The sequence below is a fragment of the Papilio xuthus genome, unplaced genomic scaffold (genome assembly GCF_000836235.2).
Source record: "Papilio xuthus unplaced genomic scaffold, Pxut_1.1 DF826961.1, whole genome shotgun sequence".
In the NCBI taxonomy this organism is placed as follows: Eukaryota; Metazoa; Arthropoda; class Insecta; order Lepidoptera; family Papilionidae; genus Papilio; species Papilio xuthus.
This window is the reverse complement of record NW_013531688.1, coordinates 3,045,160-3,069,705: the sequence shown is the minus strand read 5'-3', so window position 1 is coordinate 3,069,705 and position 24,546 is coordinate 3,045,160. Positions and strand designations below refer to the sequence as shown.

Sequence of the window (24,546 nt, the reverse complement as noted above, 5' to 3'; positions counted from 1 at the left end):
TATCTTTGCAACAGTATTTGTCGGTTGTGAAAAAGCGCATGTATCATCCTTAGTGACGCAAGACTCTCGGTTTCGCGTGCACTTGCCCCCAATGTGAAGCCGCCGTGACGTTAGAAAAATATGGAAACGTTAGTTTTCTGATGCGTATCATTTGGTCGAAGACGCCTTGTAGATTCATGTTTTGTAATATATGCGTTGCTTAGCTATGCCAATTTAATTGAATCACGCATTTGACAAATAAATGTTAAAGAAACGTTTATGTAATTTTTAACTTGCTATTAGAAATCCCAAAGCTGGATTTTTTTTAATTTATTTTCCTTGACATTTTTTGTCTAATGAAATGCTGGTTGGTGACAATTTATTCTAGTCTAAGTATGTTCATGAAAAACGGAAACTCTACATAATTATATCACCATGATCATAGATATGGTAATAAAACATTCACGAAAAATTTAGTTACGAAAGACTTAATTCTTCTATGGTTTTGGATTTATTCTGACCTTTGAACATTTGCGTGCAACCCGTGTACAGTAGCGTGCTACATGATTAGGATAATTTGGTTTTTGTCAATCAACCGTTAAATTGGTCGGGTAATATTATGTAGCATTAAAAGATGAGACGGTTTTGTGAGGCCACCTGTTTGGTAAGATCGCGTGTGCGCATCTTATGCTTGTCTCTCACGAGGGCTGAAATGTGAGGTGGAGGAGTTTAAAGTGCAGTACTACAATAACTCTTACGTACTTGTCGAGACAATACAATTCTGAAAAATGAATGTATATTGCTCTGCCTCGCTGTTCTCCTTTCGTGTATACCTGGCATTAGGGTGAGCGTTGTGCAACGCCGGTTATTACCGTAATTATGATACTCGCGCTGCTCTGATGATCTTGAAAGTGAAGACCTTGCGTATGCTGTTACTTCTGTTATTGTTCGCAAAGATTGTTTATATTTATACACAACAATGAAAATTATTTGTAAGAATAAAACTCAAAACGGAACATAACAGTATAAATTAGGTGTTAGTGATTATTTAACTTTAATTACGTACTTTTAATGGAAACTGTAAAGATAATTTGATAATCAAACCTCGATGTGAAACTAACATTAAATAAAATCAACAATGAACTAAAAACCAACTTCAGTTTGAAGATTTCGAGAGTTCTTCACGGTAATAAAGCGTCAATTGAAGGATATAACAAAGAAGGCAGCAGTACTAGATACGGCGGCTAATAACCGAGCGCAGGCCGGGCGGCGCGGGCGCGGGGGCGGCCATTCACGCCGCTGATTGGCCCATCCGGTGCGCGCTCAATGAGATGATGCGCCGCGTCGCTGTCATTGAGCAAAGGTCCCTCGCCTACGTCCGCGGACCGCTACAGATTTATACCGCATTACATACTACGTCCCTATTATTATAAACCTTACAATGACTGATCATGAAAATAGGGCTGCTTGCAGCATGTTACATCTTATGAACATGTTACCATGAACAAAATTTAAAACAAACATTTTAATGGAAGATTACTCCTGAAAAAAACGTACGTTAGATCAAGTAAACAAATTAGAGCTATAAAAGCAGAAGTTTAAAAGAAATGGGAAGCAATAGCCAAGGAATATGTAGCACTAACACCACTAATTATATCCCATGTAGAAGTAAAAAGTGGCCAAATGGCAAAACAAATGCTTCATAAAAGTCGTGTGAATGCAAAAGTCATGTTACACTTAATTAAATGTAAAGCTTTTGTTAATTTATTTTATGCATCAGTGGGTGAAAAACCGTTTGAAATAACACTTTTACCGCATTATGACTACACCCTTGTGTACGCTTCACTGCGCGGGCCTCGCCGGTGATACGGGCCTCTAAATGGTCAATTTTTAAACGACTCGACTAATGGATTATGGCGGTCGTGAGAAAACTTAATGTTACAAATTTAAAACCTACACATTCCGTATGTTGTTTACTCTACGTTCCTCCCTAAAACAAAAAAGTTATTAGCCATATGTTAGTAAAGTCATTTATGTAGGATATAATTTTCCACGGCTTAGTAGAGATAACAATAGGCTTACCATCTATTATGTCCAAAGAAGCACATGGAACAAATTAGTATTATTAAATATATATATTTTTTTTGCAATCAAGTAACTTTCCTAATTTCTTTTAAATCGTAATAATCATGATTCAAGTGAATTTAATATATTTAATTGCAAAATAATTGCGGGAGATTATTTGAATGCGAAACAGCGCACGCGCCGCTGACGTCACGCGACGTTCCAACTTCAAACGGCGAACAATGGCGGCGGTCAACATGGCGCGAGCTTTTGTTGCGAGCTATTGTAACACAGCTGTGGTGTCAGAGGTAAACACACTCTAGATAACAGACTACAGGTCAAATACATTTATGAAAGCCTCTTCATCCACGTCACATAATACGGGACTAGAAAAACCTAACACAAAATATACCGTATACTGACATGAGTCTAATCTTAAAGTATTCTTCGCAAAAGTATTAACAGACGGTTTAGGTAATAAAATAAAGAGTGTCTTTTAATAAAATTCTAAATTCTTACGTGTATTTATTTTAATAACCAAACGCCTTGTTATAAAAAAAATAAACAAAACAACTCATAACGGTCCTAGCAAATTATCATCACAATCTAAAACCAACACGACGTGAAATAAAGCCAGTTCACTTGACCGGTCGTAAAGGTACGTACAAACGCAACAAGTGTTCGCGCCCCCTGCTCCCGAGCGCCACCTGTTGCCCGACCGCGACCACACCGCAACACATTTACATTTAAAGTGCACACGCACGCAAACCCTGCGATATTACGCTATGTGCAGTCGGGGGCGTTTATTTCCTACCCATTTCATGAAATATCTGCAATATTGATAAATTATACCTCGTATGGTGACCGTTTGCTGTAAAATATTCGATTCTAATTGGGGAGAGAAACTATTATTTGAATGTAAATATTGTCAACAATGATATTATTAAAATAGATAGATCAAAAGTAGAGAAAAATATATTAAAAACTTATATTAAATCCAATTTGTAATCATATTTATGATACAAGTAAAGACTCTTAATTAAATAAATTCAAACATTTATAATATTTAGGCGTATTAAAAAACATAAGCAACAAATCGACGTTAGTTCAAATGGCTTAAAACTAATGATATATTGTCCTTAAAATTATTATATATTTTTATCAACAAGCAAAAAATTTATCACATAAAAAAATTACTTTAACACATACGATGTGTATTTTAATCATATAAAATCGAATCTAAATCATACATTTATAAGTATAATTATTCAAACCTTACTCAAACAAAAACTAATCGTAGCGATTTCTTTTAAAGTGATCACATAATTTTAAAAACCAGTTTATATAAAAGCCTAACACTTAAAATTGCCAGCAATAAAAGAGCTTTCCAAATTAAATTAATTACACTAATCAAAAGCCTGTGGACACCTTTCAAGGCTGTATGTAATGTTTTAGGAGGAGCAAATCAACCGCATCTCCGCGTTTATTCATGCCTTTCACGATTAGACACAACATTGCTTTGAAATTTTCTAAAACAGGTTAAGTCTTCATTCCCAATGCCATCAAAAGTTTCAGAGTTTCCAGTTATGGGTAACTAATGAGTTATATTTATAATCTTTAAATCGCATAAAAAATATTTTATAAAATTTCGACTATACATTATTAAGTAGAATAAATATAAAGTAAATAAGTTGTCGAGTATATCCGTCGCGTTCTAATGATAAAAAATTTAGATTTCTATCAAATTGTAACAAAATTAAATAATTGTGTTGTGTCTTTGATGAAGGAGGAACACGAAGGATATCGTAATAGGAATTTCTCTGCCAATCCAAGTTAGAATAAAAACTTAAGTTTAATTGATACAAAATAATTCAAAGATTATTTTTTAATTAATCCCAGTATTTAATCTTTGATATATTTCCACTCTTCTGTAATACGACAATCATGAACATACGATTTTTTTCAATGAACAGCGAGTCAGATTAATCAGACGGATGGTCCTCATCGGAAACGACGCGACAATTAAACCAAAATCACTCAGCTCTAATTACTGTAATTAAAGTAACGGAAACCGCTTTACAACTTTTTTGTTTTTATTTCATCTCGATTTTTTAATTCACATAAATAAATGTCAACGCGAATTCAAGACTTCCTCTATTTAACAACAGCTGCGTATTATAGCTAGAATTGACAGATCATGATAAATGCAATCTGTTTAACACATTGAGCGCCACGCGTATTTCAAAGACAATCCCATTCAGGCCACGAGCGCCGCTTATAGTATTAAAGGGCCGTTGTTTCCGATCGCTGTACAAAATAGTTTACATTTTTCAATTCCGCAAATTCGTGTAAAATTTTATAGTTCTCATGTTACACGCTGTCAGCCACCGATGGTTGACGCGACTTAAACAGAAAAACTAGTGTCAGCCACCGATGGCTGACGCGGCCAAAACAGAGAGTCTAGTGTCAGCCACCGATGGCTGACGTGGCACTCAACGTGTTAATTTATTCATCGAGCAATCTAATATACTAAATTCCACATAACAAGGAATCAAAGATAATATAAATCATACAGCTATAAATAAATAATTCCATTTATTCACCAGATGCAAGTATGACTTATTCATTAAAATAATTACACATTCTTGTATCTTACTAATCTCTTACTAATATTATAAATGCAAATGTTTCGATGGATGGATGGATAGATGTTTGTTTGTAGGTACCTCTAGAATGCTGAACGGATCTCGATGAAATTTGGCATACATGTAAAACATAGTCTGGAAGAACACGTAGGCTACTATGTTTTTTTATTCCGCGCGGACAGAGTCCCGGGCAACAGCTAGTATGAATATAAGTTAAAATCCAGCAGCAACTGAGCGATGTAACACTGGCAGATGTTTTATCTCACTTGCAAAACAATAGCCTATATAAGCCAGTTACGAACACAAAAAAATCACGACTTAATAAAGACAAGATGAACGCACAAAGGAACATAAAAGTGACATTGACTTCATAAAGACTGTGAATCTTTTTAACTGAAACTGAATGTCGGCATCAGATTTACCGAAAAAATAAATGCCTATTGAGATTTGTAAGACAAAGAGACTTACTTAGTTGCTTGTTAATTTGTGTTCAATATTTAGATGATTTAAACGTTCAAAATATTTTGAAATTAAATGCTATAAAAAAATAAATTTGCTAACAAAATGGTGCTTAGATAGTATCATTGCACTCCATGGAGAAGTTTGATTCTCTCAAATTGTATCATTGTTATTATCATGGTGGCTTATAAATCGGATTGAAATAATCATTGGCCGTAAGGTGCAATAGTGATCGTGATTCAGATGCACCTGCGCGGGATGTAGCGAGTAAATCACAGTGTCGATTCGCAATTAATGTGCTCGCAGCCACCGCTGTGGAATCAACCGACACCTGATTCGCTATACTTATACCCGTACATTGTTATCTTGAATAATTATATTGGTGTTATATCGTAGTTTTTTAAATTCAGGAATCAATATATTTACTGAAATTACAATGCAACTGCGATAGGAAATGCCGCAAATAAAACTTTCTTCAGGAGACTTGGCAACTTGTGATTCAAAGTGATAAATGTGGAGTAGTGGATTTTTAGATTTTAGTACTTATATTTTGTGAGCTAAATCCATGTTTTCAGTACCACATAACTCTATCAATAATCACCTTTTACAAATGATTCTAATTAACTAAGTTCTAGAACAGAATAATATTTTACAAATTAAATACAAAATAGCTGTCAATTGCAAAAACACTGGTAGAAGTATTTCTTCGTTCAGGCATAAAAAAATCATTTTCTCATGCCTTCTTAAGATACGAATAATCTAAAAACAATTGTTATATTTAAATGATATAAAGCAAGGTTCAACTAGAGCTGATCGTAAGGGGCAGCGACCGTGGGAGACGAGCTCAAATCTCCGCATCTCAGAACTGGTCGGCAGGTGTGCAAGCCACGCACACTGATGCAACGCCCACGCACACATGCAACACAAACCTGACGCACTTATGAATGGATCCTACACACACGTATACACACAAACGTATACGTACACAATCTCACTTGTTTATCTCTGATTTATATTATTCAAAGGCATCAGGCCTCGAAAAGAAATCAGCTATTAATTTGTTCTTCGGTGCTCGATAAATATAAATAAAGTTGATAAAGATATTAATCCGATAGATAAAGATCTGGTTAGATTCGGATGGCTCTCGATTAGATAGCGGACCGACTTCCGAATTGTAATGTCACTCCTGATAACAAAGATATATACATAGCTACGTCATTAAGTTAAAAATGTAATTTATCATAGACTTTTACTTATCCAATTGGATTTATCTATGAAATCTTATATATGAAAAAAAATAAAGTTTTACTAACAATTGCACTTTTCTTAATTTCGCTAAAAATAATCTGATATGATTTAAATATTCAGGCTCCTATAATCTGATAAATATTAAGGAGCTAAACGAATACGTAAGAGTAATTCCGTCGGAAAGCTTTACAATTTTAGTCATATGCAAATTCTCATTGTTGACTACACTGTAAAATAACAAAATTTGTTTTTGTTGCAGACATCCCATCGCAGGTGCCGCCGCTCACGCCCGGCACCAACAAGAAGATGGCCGAGGCGCTGAAGGCCACCTTCGCCTCCTGGGAGAAGGAGCAGCTGCGCCTCGGCGTACCCAAAGGTCAGTACCATACAGAGCATATGTAAAAATAAGTAGTCAAATATATTCTAATACATAAAACAAAATGTAACTGGTCAGTGTCTAGTTGTACTACGTAACGACGGTTGTCAGAATTTTATGAGTTTGTCTGTGAGTTAGTTAGCCTTAATCATTTTACTGTTTTAGTGTTCGTTTCCTCCAATGAATGCTAAATAAAAAAGCTACCCATTAATATAATTTGAAATCGTCTATTTGTAAAATCAAATAATTTTACAATTTTCTTGTTCGTACAATTAAATATAATTGCATAATCTTGTTTTCTCTCGTATTAAATCTTAGCTAGTAGCATCAGCAATCTCTCAAGAGTTTATTGAAATTTATATTTCCTTATTTTATAGTTTATTTAAATAAACGTCATAAAATGTTTACGCCTATATAATAATCATTTTCATCTTACATTAAACAATTATATTAAACATCCCGCGTTCTAACATCGCTCTAGAAAGGCGTAATAAAACACGGTTACTTTAATTACCATTAAAAGTTACCACTACAATCGATTACCTTTAGCCATGGAGTAATAGCGGCTGCATTATGACGTAAAATTATGGCTCCATTTTAAATTTCCATCATCTTAATCTTCTCGGTATTAAGAGAATGTTTACGGGTACATTGTGGAATAGTTTTGTACCCGAGTAAACTTCATTCCATTACATTTCGTTCGTTCGCTCGTAGAGTTTTACGACGAGGAAGAAACCGCACTAAATGCACAGAAGTATAATTAAAAATCTTACAACGCGCAGGTTCTGAAATGAGAAATGAGTACAAAATTCATATTACATTTTTATGTTCGTCTTTAAACAGATCTATTTCTTGCGTCGTATTTTATAAATAAGTGTAACAAAGCATTTTACTTCTTACTTCTTTCTAATATTATAAATGCGCATGTTTATATGGATGAATGAATACTTGTTTGAAGGTAACTTCCGAACGACTGCATAGGTCTCGCTGAAATTTGGCATAGATGTATAGCATAGCCTGTAAGAACACATTGGCTATTATTAAGTTTTTCAATTCCCGCGGACGAAGTCCATGATTGATACAAGTTCACAAAAAAAATACTTAAAATAATTATTATTAAAAGCGATGAAATACATCAATCATGTCTTACTGCATTCAATGTAAAGTAATAGCAAAAACTTAGCTACTGCAAGGCGTATAAAGACATAACTTTTTTTAAATAAATCAAGAAAAACAAGTGACTAAAGAACTGTGTAAACTAGGCAAAAACTACCAAAGACGCACAAGATACGGCCGTGTAGCCGTAATTTGCATATGGTAATGCGACGAACAGACGAACAGACCGGCACTTCGTCTTTGTTGGTGGCAACCGGCGTTACATCGACATCAATTATTTTATGCAACTAACATACGATGATGCTAACTTTTATTATGTTGTTAATGTTTATTTTACTTTTTAAATTATTTTCTTTCGTTAAATGTTTGCGATATGTTACTAAAGAAAGGTACATAATACAGATTTTATAACAGCTTTCATGTTTACGGATATGTGGTTAAAGTCATATTGATATATTCGGGCTCGGTACGACGAGCATTATTGAAACACATGTAGAGTCACGCGCCAAATTGGTTTGAACTGACTAAAGGGGCTGATCAACGCATAGCCTTAGTTTTATAGCACGTCGGGACAGAGTATTGGTGTATCATGACAATACTGCGGTTTTACAATAAAAGAGCAATAAGCGCAGCAACCATCGCGGTATAAACGCATGCGATAATCAGGGCTTTAACAAAGCTAAGGAACAATTCAGGTTTATATGTATGTGATTATGTAGTATTAGGGCGCGGACAGGTGGCGGGTTCGATGCCCGTGATCGACGGAAGTGCGTGCGTCTGCGGCGAGTCTATTCGCGCTTCCGGTGCGCACGCGCATCTAACAAGCGCGCAGGATATGGCGCTAGTAAATCATTTACCCATGCAATACTATTTTAGTGCTATTACATTTGTTATTTTAACGGATTCATCCAAATTATGATCATTAGGCAATTCAAGATGTTCACTAGGCTTAAAGTATTTGCTCATATTATTTATAAGCTTTAAAAACAAACCTATGTGTTGTTCCAGACTATGTTCTACATCTATGTCAATTTTCAGCAAGATCCATGTAGCCGTTGCGGAGATACCTTCAAACAAACATCCATCCATCCATCTAAACATCCACATTTATAATATTAGTAAGAAGTAAGATAGTAAATATCACACCCAACTTCAGTCAGATAAAATTAACCTATTATTCTCGAACTAACTTATGTATATATACTTTATAGTGTTACTTCAACTTATTAAAAACAATCGTAAAATTAAATAGATACACAATTGAGTGCCTAAAATTTGAATTTGATTACCTTGGAGTTATTTTTATTTAAAGTAAATACAGTCATATCCTTTAACATTTTGATTGGCTCGATAATAGTTACCACAATGATTCAACATAAAAATATATATGAAGTCATTTTTAGATATAACTTCTAAATGCATTAGGTGGTTGTAAGTGCACAAAGATTGAAGATCTATGCACACAGGATGTCGTTTTCAATCTAAAATGTCTATATTTTTAACTAAATTATACCGAAGAGTGGCAAATATATCTATTTAATTAAAAAAAAAGGATGAAAAACTTATTTTTTAAGCTTTACTTATATAATTAAAAAAAAAGAAATTGGCAAATAAAGATAAGTATCAACTTATTGCAAACATTTTCACGTACCAGATAATTCTGAATAGCTCAATAAAGAACAAGTCTCGCTTTTTTATCGACACAATTGTAACACATAAAGGGTTCGTTGTTAACTAGTGTTGTAAATGTTCTTATCGATATTCTCGTTTATATTCCGAGTTTAATTGGCATCGTGGAAAGTTGACGCGTCACTAGCTGCAGCCGTCTTTATGTTTATCGTATTATCATTGCAACATATATCTACCTAAAGGGAAATTGTAGGCTATACTTGTGTTCTTATTATGTTTGCATCTGACTTGTTGTAATTTTGTAGGATTTTAAAGTAACGAAATTTAGTTGTAATAGTTTGCAGTAACTAAGTGAGCTAAGCTAAACTTAGTTTAGTTGACGGTGGAGTACCAGCTTATTAGAGTCAGTAAGTAAGGGGACTTGTATGTGTCACTTGTATAATACCAATACTTAATCTTCAGTAACGGGACATCAGTGGATTTAATGCGCGTATATCTTACTGCAGTCATCGTAGCCAGAGCATATCCTTGTGCACACGACTCATGACATAATCTAATCTAATTGAAGAATTACTCAAGTAATTTTGCAATATTCTCATATGAGATCATTATGTCACGTCGAATGATATTGCAGATTATCTTTTAATTCGATATCAACGTTATTACGAATGTTAAGGATCGCAATAATTCTTTTAACATCATCATCAGTTAACTGTACATCCCCACTGAGGGGCACGGAGGCTACCCTAAGTTAGGGAAGACTAGGCCATAGTCAACCACGCCGCCAGTGCGGGATGGTTCACTGCACACATATCTTTGATAAATTCTTAGTTTTCTTAGTCTTCTACGCTTTCTTAGTTTTAAATCACTGGTTTCTTATTAATAGCTATTATCAGTTCTTGAATTGAGGCATTGAGATGGAATCAGTATTAGAAATGCACGTACACATCGCAGATAGCATAAATAAATGACAATCAGTGACATTATGCTAAAGTATAGTCCACATCAAACGATCAAATCAATAATTCATCGCTTGTATTTCACTATACTAGAGGTATTTGCTTTACGGAATGAAAATTCTTTATCATTTTCCATGTAACTGTTGAATAAGAACTTTGAAGAATTGAGCTATAAAATTATGAGAATTATCTACCTAACGTATCCTTGTAAGATTCAACCGTTTAAAAGAAAATTAAGCAAAAATAAATTCCAAACAATGTTGTGAAATTACACTGAAATTTTCTTCAACTATAAAACTTCATAAGCAGTACAAATAGAGCTGATAACAAAGAATAAAAAACTTTTAAACAACACAAACCTTGAATCACATAAATCCAACATGTGTTTCCAATGATTACAATATATTCAAGTAAAAATAAACTATGTAAATAGAGTATTGAAGTTGCCGTTTCTTGTATATCTGTTTGTCAAGATCTCGGATCGAACATAAAACGAGTCACATTCACAATGACGACTAGATAATTCTTAAGAAACAAGACCTGTTATCTTGAGATCGGTTGTTAATGGAATTGGTCTATTAACATACGATACAGCCACACTGCCATCGACCTAAAAGAGTTATATCTCTTACGAGATCTTTTAAAAGATGTAACCCTTTTCGTCGGACATTCGTACATCGATACCTTTTACCTCATTAATGCATCGTGTACTTCAAAACGTAAAATTAAAACGGTCCAATTTAATCACTTCGTATTCGAGTCTTCCTTGATTGTAACAACTTTATACTGTTTCAAATACACTACGAATAAATTTAAAAAGAGAGTTTTTTTTTAATTAGAAATAAATGAGCCTGTTTTCTATGTCTTTATCGGACTAGATAAATTTTATTGGTGGTTCAAGACATAACAATAAAAGTCCACTTAAATTACTGATAGTAGTTTATAGGATTTTCATGTATTTACCCTGTTACTAAACAAAAGTCTTCTAAATAAATATTTTAAGAACTGCATGATTAAAAAAAATTAATCATTATTATCATTAACTAAAATTTTAATCTCTTTAAGCATAACATTATGTGTTCCTGGTACTATAAAGTGATATTCTATAAACATATTATATTACATTCGACTTGTTTATGACATACCGTGAAAGCCAGTGGAATACTTTACTGCTTTTAAAAAGATTAAAAATCAATCAGATCAAGATAAAGAAGCGGGAGCTAAAAATTTTATGCCTCCGCTTACCTGCTACTGTTACGCCATACGTTTCCATAATCATATGCGACACGATATTATCTTAAAATAGATATAAGTGATTTATTTCATTGATTTTCTTTTTTTTATGGTAAATCGAGAGATGAGCATTTAAGCTTATTAGTAAATATAATTCTTTTTTCTGGACTGAAATTATCCTATGACTTTACAAGGTCGATACTGAAACACGGAAAAGTCTCTTATCAGTCCGTATGTTTATTAAATTTAATTCATACTAAAATACTGACTCGACCAAGACAAACAGAATTTCACGTTAAAACTAAAATGTGAATTTTTGTAAATAGTAAAGATATATGTGTATTTTGCAATTACATTAAACATGTATGTATGTAAAATACAAAATTAGCTCGATACACAATTAGATCGAGGTCACAAACCCAGCCTTAACAAGTGAAACCGTTACGTATAACACGCGATTAAAATAATAGCACATGTCAAGTTAATAGCAGAGGTTGAATACTTAAATATTGCGAGTTTAATATTTAATTTATATCAATTCCTAAAGTATAGGGGTAAAATCGTAGTGAATGCGAACTAAAGTCCTCTAATACAATTCATAAAAGCCGCGCCAATTAAAATCATAAGTAAGTTATTAAAAATAAAAGTTATATTCAAATCAACAGTTAATTTAATCACAATCGCTAGTATACATTTCTGTGTTAATAAAAATGTCGTGTCGTTTGTGACAATGAGCACAGTGCCTCGCGCCACGCGCCGATGTTGCCGCGGACGTTACCCGCCGTGTCCCGCGGCCGCCGACTGAAAGCTGTAATTAAACTAATTATTTATTATTAGCTCCTCTCTCGGACGCTTTTTAGCTCGAGGAAAAACTTAAGTTCCGATCTCGAGCAATTTGTAGCCGCTACCTACAACTGTACCTATAGTCGGTTCCTCGAAAGTGCTGATTGAAAGTTCTTTTAATTACAATATGTTAAACACATTTCTTATATTCCTGGCCACCATAACAATGGTGTTCATAAATCAAATAAAAAAAATCTATCGTTTCCTCTTCACCATTTGTATTAAATAGTTCTGACAATTAAAAAATGTTTATTCTTTATGAACATCCTGCAATATGTTTCCGATAAATTGATCGAGTCGGAAAGTGTAAAAGAGACAGCCGATAGAACTTCCTTTGCGGACACGGAAGATAAATAAACAGCATATCCGATACATTTCTTACTTCAAATAACGCAACTCATAAAAATTATACCTTCTCATCTTTTTATTCAGGACCCATATAGGTACCGCTTTTTTACATAAACAACTCGCTCTTAAGTTCTTACATCGTATTGATAATTAAAAAAACAATTCATGCAAAACATTTCGAGTCTACGGATTTATAAACTTATAGTCAATTTATTAACTTTACTCTTTACACATCGACGATAATTACAAAAACAAACTATTAACCGACGCGTGGCAAAGATAACTCGAAATGATCTTTAACCCTATCGTTTAATTCACAACGGAGACTAATATTTATATATGTTTTTTATTAAATTACACTTCAGTAGACACCTAAGTATTATTAATAATTTTAAAACATGCTTTGAAGTTTACTCTTTGACAAGAACTACAATGTACACATGCTTATAGCATAGTTATGTTAAACATAATTTTTCAACCACAAATAAGGCAAATGTGCAATTTCAAACCATCATAAAACATTCAAATATCATTAAAGGAAACATTTCAACGTGTAAGCTATTAAGAGAGGCGATCGACCGGACATAACTTAAAAGAGTTTTCAACGAAGCTTCGTAAACGGGATATCGAAGAAAAACAATCAACACGTCCGACACAATTCTAATGAGTAGTGATGTACTTACGATTAGAAATCACTTTTTATCGAGTTCGTAGGGAGGCAAGGTCGGGGAGCTTCCGTTCGGCGTGTGGCAAGTTCCGGCGTTAGGAAACATCGGGCTAATTGTTTGTGTTGCATCACAACGTTTTATTGCTTCTAAGGATTCCAATCGCGTTTGAAATAGGGCTCGAGGTTTATAAACCACGATCGATGTGTTTGTGTGGCAATTGATTGTTTGGGAAATGAGTCGCGGTTAGGGGAACCACGCCCTAGATTGATGTAGAAACATAGATACTTACATTTTAGAATTACTGAACAATATACTAAATTAAAAAAGTTTATACTTTGGAATCAACATTAAATATATCTGTAAAAGCTTGTCTAAATACAGTCATACCTGAATAATCGAGAAACCCTAAGAACCGTGAAAAGTATCTTGGACTTATGCTTATCTAGGTTCGACTGTACATTTACACTTTATACCATATTTTAGCCGTTTGTGTAATTACATCTTAATATTTAGGCTAATGACAAAGAATCTAATTTTGCTGTATTGATGTGGCGTTAGTATACCATTTCCTTTTTTTTATGTTTAACCTGTGCTATTGTGTTACAGATCCTCGTCAATGGAGCGAGGCGGCGGTGGCGGCGTGGCTGCGCTGGGCAGCGCGCGAGTTCTCGCTAGAGGGCGTTGCGCTGCAGCAGTTCGCGCGCGCACAGGGGAAGGACATATGCGCCATGGGACGGGACGAGTTCGTAGCTCGCGCACCCGCCTTCATGGGAGATATACTGTGGGAACACCTCGAAATATTACAAAAAGGTATGTTAAGGATCTATTCTAGTAATTCCTTTGACTTCATAAAAAACATTCCACTTTATTGTGTGAAAAGAAATTACGCTGTGACGCCTATACGCAAATGTAAACGGTAGCCTAAAGACTTGTTAAAACTACCGATCATTCTACAAGCATTGTAATTAGGATCTATAGAAGCAATAAAGGAAAGAAAGGAACGGCTAAACATTGAGTAATATAATTCTCAATCACAGCTCATTTTCTCACATTTCCTTTAGATGTGGAGAAGGAGCGTTCTCTGATCGCGAACGTGCCGCCAAACATGTATGAGAGCAACGTTTGCTTGCCCGAGCTCGCCGAGTACATCCCCCCGCCCGCGCATCACTACAACAACAATAATACTGGTGAGTACCATGTTATGTACCTATATGTCTCTATGTGTTTTTGTGCATATGTTGATATTGTATACTACAAAAAGTGAAGAACAAAGCACGATTGTAAAAGGTAAGTAATGTAAAGGTAAGTGTCTGTTTAGAAAATTGTAATGTTTTAGGTAAAACAACATTCAATTAACCAACACTTCTTATGTATTTAAATTTCATAATATTCATTTATTAAGAACCTACGTAATTTGAATTTTCACAAAACCGGAAACTCCTTTATTGGCCCTAATTCTCTTATTAGAGACGAACCAAATTAGATGTGATTACCTACATAGAACAAGTACAATGTTTTAGACGAACTTTAGAATTCTCAAAAGTCTTTTAGTACTTAACCTTACGCACTGTTAAACATTATTAGTTAGAATAATTTGGCGCGAATGACGTGCTTTCTTTACAAAGTCAAGTGTCAGAATGATTAGTGAAGGGACATAAACGTCGACATTTTAGTAAGGCTAATGTTGCGCCAGTACCCTGGCACGGTATCGGATTTTCTTCCTAACAGTACCTACCTACGTACCTCTTGTACTTGAAAATATATGAATTAATTAGCTCTTTTTAGTTCTTTATTAGTTAGAGCTTAGAATTAACTTTCTACTTTCGAGAGCATAAAGAAAAGAATATTTACGAGCTACTGATCTAAACATAATCCATTGCATAATCTACGCTGTCGTTATCAAGTCGTAAAGATAAAGGAGTCGGCGTCTTATCTCCGGTGCAATATACTCCACTCTCATTAAACTACTAGTCGCGATAACTCAACAATTACGTTCCAGTTACGAGCCACGGTTAATGTAATCGATGCTATAAAAATAAACTCGAATGTTGTCGCCTACTTCATCCCACACCACACGTACAAGTCAACCACATAAACACCCAAGAGTATCCTAACTAAAATATCATCCACTACACTACTAGCCCTACGACTGTGGCTGTACAAGATTGCTATATCTTTAAGTAGTTATAGCAGGGCCGAGTAGCTCGAGTATACGTTTAGTGGAAAAGAAGCTTAAGTATTAGACACGGGCCACCGTGTATATCGATTAATCTCTTGACAGAACTTCTGCATTAAATTTAGTCGCTCGATTTCATTATCGATAGCATCGAGAACTAACATCGATATATTTTTAAAAGCTTTGTGTAGTTAATTTTGTAGCAGTGTCTTTTATGCTAGTTGAATCGTTACAACGGAATTTAAAATTTCATTATTCGAAGTAGAGTATTCATTAGCATTGCTACGCAAGAGAAACTCCGCAATACTTTCCTTATTTATTGAGCAGTTAAGATAAGATTCAGACACATTGAATACTACCGTTGAATGTTACAAGTTGTTCTTTTAACTGCCTTAAAATGCTTCAACGTTCCTTTTTTTCTAACAGTATCTTTAATACCTTCTTTGAAAAGGTTTTAGTATAGTGTCAGCGAAACTTTAAACGTTATTAAAATTAAAAATAAATATTTAAATTGAAAACAATAAAGAAAATCGTCACAGACGTCGACAGTTGTGATTTGTTACAGCGCCGTGCATCTAGAAGTGAGAAAAATGAATCAAATTTTACAATCGGTAGGGCGGCTGCACAATATCACGTATAAAAGCTCATTTCCATTAGATGTAAAGCGTGTTTATTGCGTTGTAAATCATAGGAGCGATGTTTTGACTGCGGCCGAATGCTACCGAAATAATAAATAGCTGGAAGAGACAAGATCCTTCTTCCACGCTCGTTAACACGGGTGGTCCCGTGGACATCATTTACAACTCGACTCGTAAGACTCGAACTAAACCATATCTTGCATCCAATATATTTAATCGTTGAAAGATTTATAATTAACTGCTTATTTTATTACCGTTTTTGTACACCTAGCAGAAATTCAAATGCTATTTAAATGGAAATATTTAGTGGTCTGTATGTTTCGTTACCCTGCATTGCTAAAAATATTTACAAAAAAAATATTTTGTATATATCGTAGACTAACGTTTAAACAATACAATGAACATTTAAAATCACAATAGGTACTAAAATAGCACTTATTCAACGTCTAAGTAGACTAGCCAACAGCACAAACGGCGCACACTAGTTTTCCAGTCGGCTGGGCGCGTGTCGCAATCGCGACCTTGACGCCATTTTTCCGCTCTCTTTGAGCCCATCAGAGGTCTGGCAGAGTCTCGTGCCCCTGCCATAATTACGACCGTGTCATCTTCGCTGTTTTCATTGCTTGTTGCAAAACATCTGTAGTCACAAATTGCAATTGAAAGATACTGAAAGTAAATTCTTTTGAAGTTTAATAGTATAATCAAATTATATTTGTTTAAAAGAGACTTATATGCAGCAATAACATCCCTTTTCAATTCAGTTGTATTCGTAATTCGTACATGGGAAGTGATTAATTTAGGTGGAAATTTATTTTTAATTTGAGTGAAATTTAAAACGTACATTAACAAACTATATTTATATTGTAAAAAGCAATAATCTTACTACCTATGGATGGTTGTTTGAAGATATCTCCAGAATGACTGAACAGATCCCTCTGAAATTTGGTATAAATCTAGAACATAATCTACTTATTAAGTTTTTCTTTCATTCCGGGCGGACGGAGTCGCGGGCAACAGCTATTGTTTAACATGATTGATGAATACGCTTCTTGTAAAAGAAAATTAGTAAATAAATAATGTTTGCGTGCGCGTTACGTCCCCTACCAACTGCCCCCAGTGTCGGCCGACAGCAACCGCACCATTCAGCACTCAGTCTTCAAGCACAAATACATTGTGCTTCACTTTTAACTATATCAAATAAACAAAAACCTTTCAAAATTACTCATGTCTTTATAAGAGACTGGTGCTCTATAATTAAATTTAATAAAAAGGTTTTTATATCATAACCTTAAAATAATAGTGTTTGAAAAAAAGCGGGAACTAAGTGCAAGTTGTGAGTGCGCGAACAAATATGGGAGACCTGGATTCGGGTTAAAATATGTTTTTACATCCGAGCTCGCGCTCCAGGGAATCCACTGAGCTGGACCCTCTGATTGTATGGAGAGGTGAGCATGTATAAACTGCAATATATTGTTGTAATTTAAAACCATTTTTTTTATTTATATAAGCCACTTTTTCCGACGTATAAAATCTGTTATATATTCGATCATTTTCAAACAAATGAATACTATTATAGCGTGAACTATTAATTGGATAAAAAAATAATTCAATTATTAATAATTAAACATTGACTTCAACTATGTAATATTTTAGTCACTAAAAAACAAATATATGCTACATTATTTGAAGAAGCTTTGATGTCCAAACATCATATTGATACAATCATTAACTATTGAATATGTATTCAAAGTATGATAGATTTCATTAAGGCTGTAGGTGTTCGGCTTTCAGTGGCGAGTATTGGTATTGTAAATTTTCACGTCCTCGGAGCGACTCGAGCGTTGCCAACGAATGCAACTGGGCCGAGCGCTTCAAGGTTAACGCACACACGGCGTATTCAATATTTTGCAATAGCTCATATTAATAAGGCGTATACACACTGCATTGGTGCAATTCGGAGGCATCCGCGCTGTCGCAAGCCGTTCGGTGCGCATCCTTGTTGCGCACTCGACTAATCGCCGGACGTTGGCCGCGGAACAACTTTGCGAAATGCACTACGACTCTGGCAAAGTGCGACTTTCATGGCCAAAACATTGTTATCGCTTGAGGACATCTTTCACTATGGAATTAAAAGTTTTGTTTCAAAATATCAAACAATATCACTATCGTTTTCCTGAAAATAGTCGAATATTATTATAGTTTTTTAATAAATGCAATGTAATGCAAAACGTGTAACCTCTTTACTAATTTTGAAAGAAAGGTATAAAAAATTGATTGTAGATACAATGTTGCAGTTGCGTAGACTTATATGAACTCGTATTGAAATATGAGTATTAATAAAGTAATATAGCACATAAAACATGTTATTTACCATATTAAAGTGAAAAAATATAGCTCTAGGTTCCATTATGTAAAATTATATTAGTTTTTCATCAAACATAAAGTTATTTCTATATATATCTAAGTTAAGGTCCAGATAATCTATTCATGCATACCATGGTACAGTAAGAAAAACAAGAATGATCGAAAATGGAAATCCGCTTAAGGTACGAACACCAATAAAGACACAAGTATCCTGATGACATTAATGAGCCTGTAATTAACCGCAACGCGTCATTAAAGCTATGCATATCAGATTTAAATGAGAGCGACAGGGCCCATCCTTATTAGCGAACGTTTACGAGCGGCGCAGTAGGTGACTTACGTGGCACCAATCATAATAATTTATTTCCATTTAGTGATACTGCGCCTTTAATCCGTCGCAATAAACTCGGTGACGCCCGGCGTCCTGCCCTACGGTGATTTATCGACGAGTACAGAAGCCCCGCCCTATTACAAGGTAAACACTAGATATCCTTACCTCGTAATGTATGCAATTGGACAATTTTTTATCGACTATGTAAATACAGCAAAAAATAAACGCTTGTTAACACTTAACGAGGCACACGCCAAACGAAGAAATCAATACCGCGGCGAAGTGGTCGCAGACAAAATATCGAGCTTTCTAAGTTATCGATAAAAAAGATAGGTGTCGTTTCGAGCGGCCACATCCGGTAGCCATTGTGCTTCAAGCGGCGAGCTTCCGGCGCAACCCGATACACACTCCTGCGCACGTGCGCGACCTTTTCAAATTTCGTATTACGAAATTCGGAACAAAGGATATGAGCAAGATAGGAAATCAACGAAGCTAACAATGTCCTGCTGTAAAGAAAGATAGAAAATTATAGAATACTTTCTATAGAAACGTTATATCTTAATTCAAATACACATCTTTCTGTGTAAAAGTAGTCATTGCTTTTTTCATTAACTAAATCCTATATCAAAGTTAAAAAATGTTCTTTATAAATGATATCTAAATATGACACAAGAACAATCAGCCCGTTTCATCATTGTGGAGAAACATCGAGAAATACATAATACGTACTTAACCCAAAGAAGGCAGGTAAGTAAAGGAATAGCATTCGAGGGCGCACGAAAAGAGCAAAGGGCGCTGCGGAGTACGTTTACAATACGAACATAAACCCGTCACTGAGGGGCCCTTGTCCTTCAATGAGCCCTTAACAAGGACTCTCCGGGAGCTCCGAGGGCCTATACAATCAGTTTTCTTCATTCACCTACTTCACGTGGCCTTGATTCGAATCCTAAATCTGATTCGATTGTCGTCGATCCGATTTTAAATTAAGGGGAAGGGTCAGGCGGGCACAAAGGACTTTAATATTCAAATTAGATTTTATCGCTCTTGATTTATTTTGGTTCAATATCAAAAATCCTTTGATATCGTCACAACAATTTTATTTAGTATTTTCTTTGTTATTTATTAGCATTTCTTCACATATAAAGTTTCAAGTTGTGGTAGGTTAGACTGCAACGAACAAAGTAAATCCTCCATGGTTTTGTTTTTCCAGTTTGTTATGCACAAAATATAGAGTCGTGTGTCGCAATTATAATTTAAGTATACATTTAATCATCTATTTTTATCAGTAATCAATACCCCAAGCATCATTTTATAAAAAGAATGTATATTTAACTATAATGCTTGATAGAGCAATTAATGTACCAGTAATATACCTTTTGGTGTCCACACACTGATATCAAAGACTCGGTATATAATCCACTAACAAATTACAAGTCTTTCCAATAATTACCTTACAGTCTATGATAAATAAGCAACAATTATTTACAATACTAGTGATACGAGTCCCTTACAATGCATGCGAACATAATGCGTAAGATTGGAACATATCAATAAGATTTAAAGCTCGTGAATACATAAGTATTTTTGATGTAAACTTGCTTTAGTTAAACCGTTTATATACCTTTTAGCTATATAGGACAATCACGTATTAATATTTCTGCCGCTTTTAAATGCTTATTTGACGAATTTTTTTGTTATTAGATTTGATGCACGGTGCGATTTATTACAATCAAAATGTTTTAACTAAACTTTTGTGTAGTCCCAGTAAATTTACAAAACTATTTATTGTTATTTAAATTGTATATAATTATACGCTTATCAACACTTTGAGCGTCGAAGGGCGTTATCAAGTACCACATTTAGTTATTAATGAAAACTGTTAACTTGATTTCGTCCTACACTTGTTTTATATTTAATTGCGGCCGGATGGTTTAGTGCATTCCTGGAACTTAGAATGCTGCAAGCACAGATAATATTTTATCTCTGACACAGTATTTTTTTCTGTAGAACCGTTTATCTTGTCGGCCAGTATTGTAATCCGTAGATAAATAAATATATCCATAAACACACACGTAATTTTACAATTGTTTTACAAATTTAATTTGTACTTTCTTACTAAAAGGTTAAAGACTAAATTATATTATGACCAAGAAAACAAAGCTCGGCCGTTAAACTACTAATCTTTACATTGTAATATGAATTCAGTTGAATCCTACTTTTAAATCGGTAAAGTAGTTAAATATAAAATACTATGAAACCGTTGTTCATATTAAATCTTCACACAAACTGGAAATTCGAGAACAATATTGAAAACAACTCTATAAGTACATTAAATAGATTTTTTGTTGAAACCCAAGCAGTGTTCGTTGTTTTGGCTGCGCAGGTGCGATGCACCTTGTCTGGGGTACATCACTAGAACTAGTGCGGTGGGAACTCCGCGACGAAGAAGTTTTCGCGAATCCTTCGACCTTTAATAATCCTCTCGAATCTGCACAATGGATATCGTATTACTATTAAAGGAGTCCGAAGCCCGAGGTGCCGACAAAGACCGCCGGCGGCACCTCTGAAGTGCCGAATTCAATTAATTGCCTTATTTGCCGTACTCCCTACGCTCATTGTAGGAATCCTTGACAAAAACAAATATTTGAGGGGCATTTATTACCCGTTATTAGGTGGTCGGTTCTTAATCGTTCCCTGTTTCAATCACCCTAAGTAGTGCTTTAATTGCGTTGTAGGAAAGTCTCTATACCATTCGATATATTAAAATTAGAAATGCGTTGGTTTAAGCGTGTGGGTTGACGAATGTACCTACATACATGTTAACAACGATTGTTTTATCATTTTTCACTAACAAGCCAGTAATAAAAAAGCACAATAACAATATTTAAATAGCTGTTTCAATATAATGTCCTCAATATGTTATCGGAGGCAGTAGTGTGAGGGCGGGTGCGGGACGCGGCGGGGCGGACGCCGTGGGCGCAGATTGTCCTTCGCAGCGGTGGCCCTGAGATATCGCTGTCACAACAATGTCACCCGTCACCAGTTAACACGACTCATTCATTCCAACTCGCTCCTCTTTTATCGATCTTTGTTTACTCATTCTATTTGTTTTCGATTACGTTTACAAAGTTTCAAATCTTATCTCTTTTCACTATCTACTCACATTTTTTGATATGAGTTATATCTAAAGATAATTTTAATGAATGAAAATGCAGATATTGTCAATGATAATACGGAGTGCTATAAATTCGCTAAAATCTTCACCAAAGCGCAAGAAGAATATGTCACAATCATAATGTTCTCAGAAATCGTTCCAAATTTAAATGTGGATAAATGTCGTATCTCGCGCCATCCCGCCACATGACGGAGGCCGAGAGAAATAAATTATTGGTACCGGAAGTGACGTCCCGAGCGCGCTCAATTTAAAACAGAGCTCTCGGGAGCGCTGCGTCAATACAGCTCTACAATGAAAAACATAATTGCGGCTTCGTATTCCATAGACCCATCAAATGTGCTTTTAAATGTTCCATTAATTCAACATTAGTGCAGAAAAAAAAACAAATATTGTCAAAGGCGATGCCATACGTTGCCCTAAATTGCAGGAAACGAAATATTTTAACCTTAGTCTCGGGTTAATAGAGAATATTAAATTGAATTTCAAATCAGTATTCAATCGATTCTGTATAATCTAAGAGGCCGGATGTTTCGGACTTTTTTAATTAGTGCAAAGGTTCGAATGTTTGGATCGAAAAAAAGTCTTAGACCGCCAGTGAAGTAACGGTCGTCACTAATATATTCATTGTTCACTAATACATGCGCTTACTGAAAACATTTACATATGTTATGTTGGATAAATAACTTTGCCATCCTTTACAATCCTAAAATTTAATTTTAATTACTCACTTTATAAAATTACACAATATTAACATAGTCTACTTTATGTTATGGTGTCATACATTTATTTATGTAAAAAATCCTTTGCAACCCACCAGTTTGACATCTCTGGCCGGAGTGATCGGCTCTGTTCAGATTTATGTAGTGTTTTTCAGTGTTTTATCTAAAAAAGATTGTTTATCTGGCACTTCCGTCGCCTGCCGCGGCCGATACGCTCACTAGCTCTTTATTGTTTACACTTAATGTAATTCAAAGCAGGGAATTCCTCGGTAAATTGTATTTTTAAATTTAAACGCCGCCGGCCGCTGCCATGACGAACACTCGACTCTGAATATCGATCGTCGGTATTTTAATATTACTTTGCCTTTTTGCGATCGACATTACGCGAATGCCATACGTAATTCGAGCCTTTTTCTTTGCCGACAGATTCTGTTCCTAATAGATAAAAAATTATGTAGGCTGTATAATAAATAAAGAAAAACTCAATTGTCTATGATCAACGCATATGTCGATCGTGAACAAGATTGCCATACACAAAATTGTGCCGTGAAATGCATACTAAACAAAGAGATTACTATAGTTATCTGGAAATAAAGATTTACCTGGCTTTTGTTATAGAACTAATTTGTATTAGCTAAAAGATGCTTTGTTATTGCAAATTTGTTTACAAAAATATCTGGACACAAATAAATCGATTTTTTAATTAATTACGACCTTATGACCTTTATGTCAATATTAAGGTCATAAGTCCGTCTTCATGTAGCTTAATTTTACTTCTTTTAAGGTTTAAATGTTGCCAGTTTAAATATCTCTATTTCCCGTGTAGAGCAGTGTGCCGAGGTGACGGGAGATTGTTACCAAAGACAATATCCCTTGTGTGTTTATTTCCGTGGCCCATTTATTCAAATATGGAAAAGTAATTTCCAGAGTCATTTCCCATCGCAGTGGCCTCGCTAATTGTATTTCGTCGAACGCTGACACAGTATTTTGCTAACGTACTTGCAAATAATAAACGCAACGTTATACCTATTTACTTAAGGTTCATTTTTGTAACAGAGTGCTAAATGAAGTTGTGGACGAAATAAAATTATTGTAAGGCTAAGAATCACATGCCGATTTAAAAATCTAATGTGCATATTATTTCATAAAGATTAGTATGCATATCGTAAAACCTAAGATTTATAATACTTCATCTATAGTACGGAAATGACTTAATTAATCTTTTATTCAATATAATCCGAGTCATCAATCGTATTGCGTATGAGGCACGCTCGCTTGGCAATAAAAAAAAAAACAATTCGGATCTTCCGACATCAAAATCACTTCCTCCGGTAGACAATGGCCCCTGTATCCGGCTGCAGACGTGCTCAGGTGTCTATTATCCCGCGGGACCTTATCGTCCCCTTCTGTCTTTTGTACCATCCGAGTCCACCCCTTGTAACTTGACCTGGTTTCTACCCAGCACCGCCCCCCGAAAATTCTTCCCGCCCCATCGAATCAAATTCGCGATTTACCTTACATAACCAAAAGACATCACATCTGTCTATTCATATCCTTATGTAATGAGGCATCTATT

The 24,546-nt window shown here is 34.9% G+C and overlaps 1 protein-coding gene across 3 annotated transcripts in view; it reads left to right on the top strand.

The window, feature by feature from the left end:
- pnt (ETS transcription factor pointed) overlaps positions 1–24,546 on the top strand; it is a 123,033-nt gene that overhangs the window by 75,957 nt on the left and 22,530 nt on the right. For all 3 annotated transcript variants that reach the window (XM_013315421.1, XM_013315420.1, XM_013315422.1), the window contains 3 exons: positions 6,655–6,771; positions 14,174–14,377; positions 14,629–14,754. In XM_013315421.1, the coding sequence (XP_013170875.1) occupies positions 6,655–6,771; positions 14,174–14,377; positions 14,629–14,754 (447 nt within the window). The remainder of the gene's footprint in view (positions 1–6,654; positions 6,772–14,173; positions 14,378–14,628; positions 14,755–24,546) is intronic.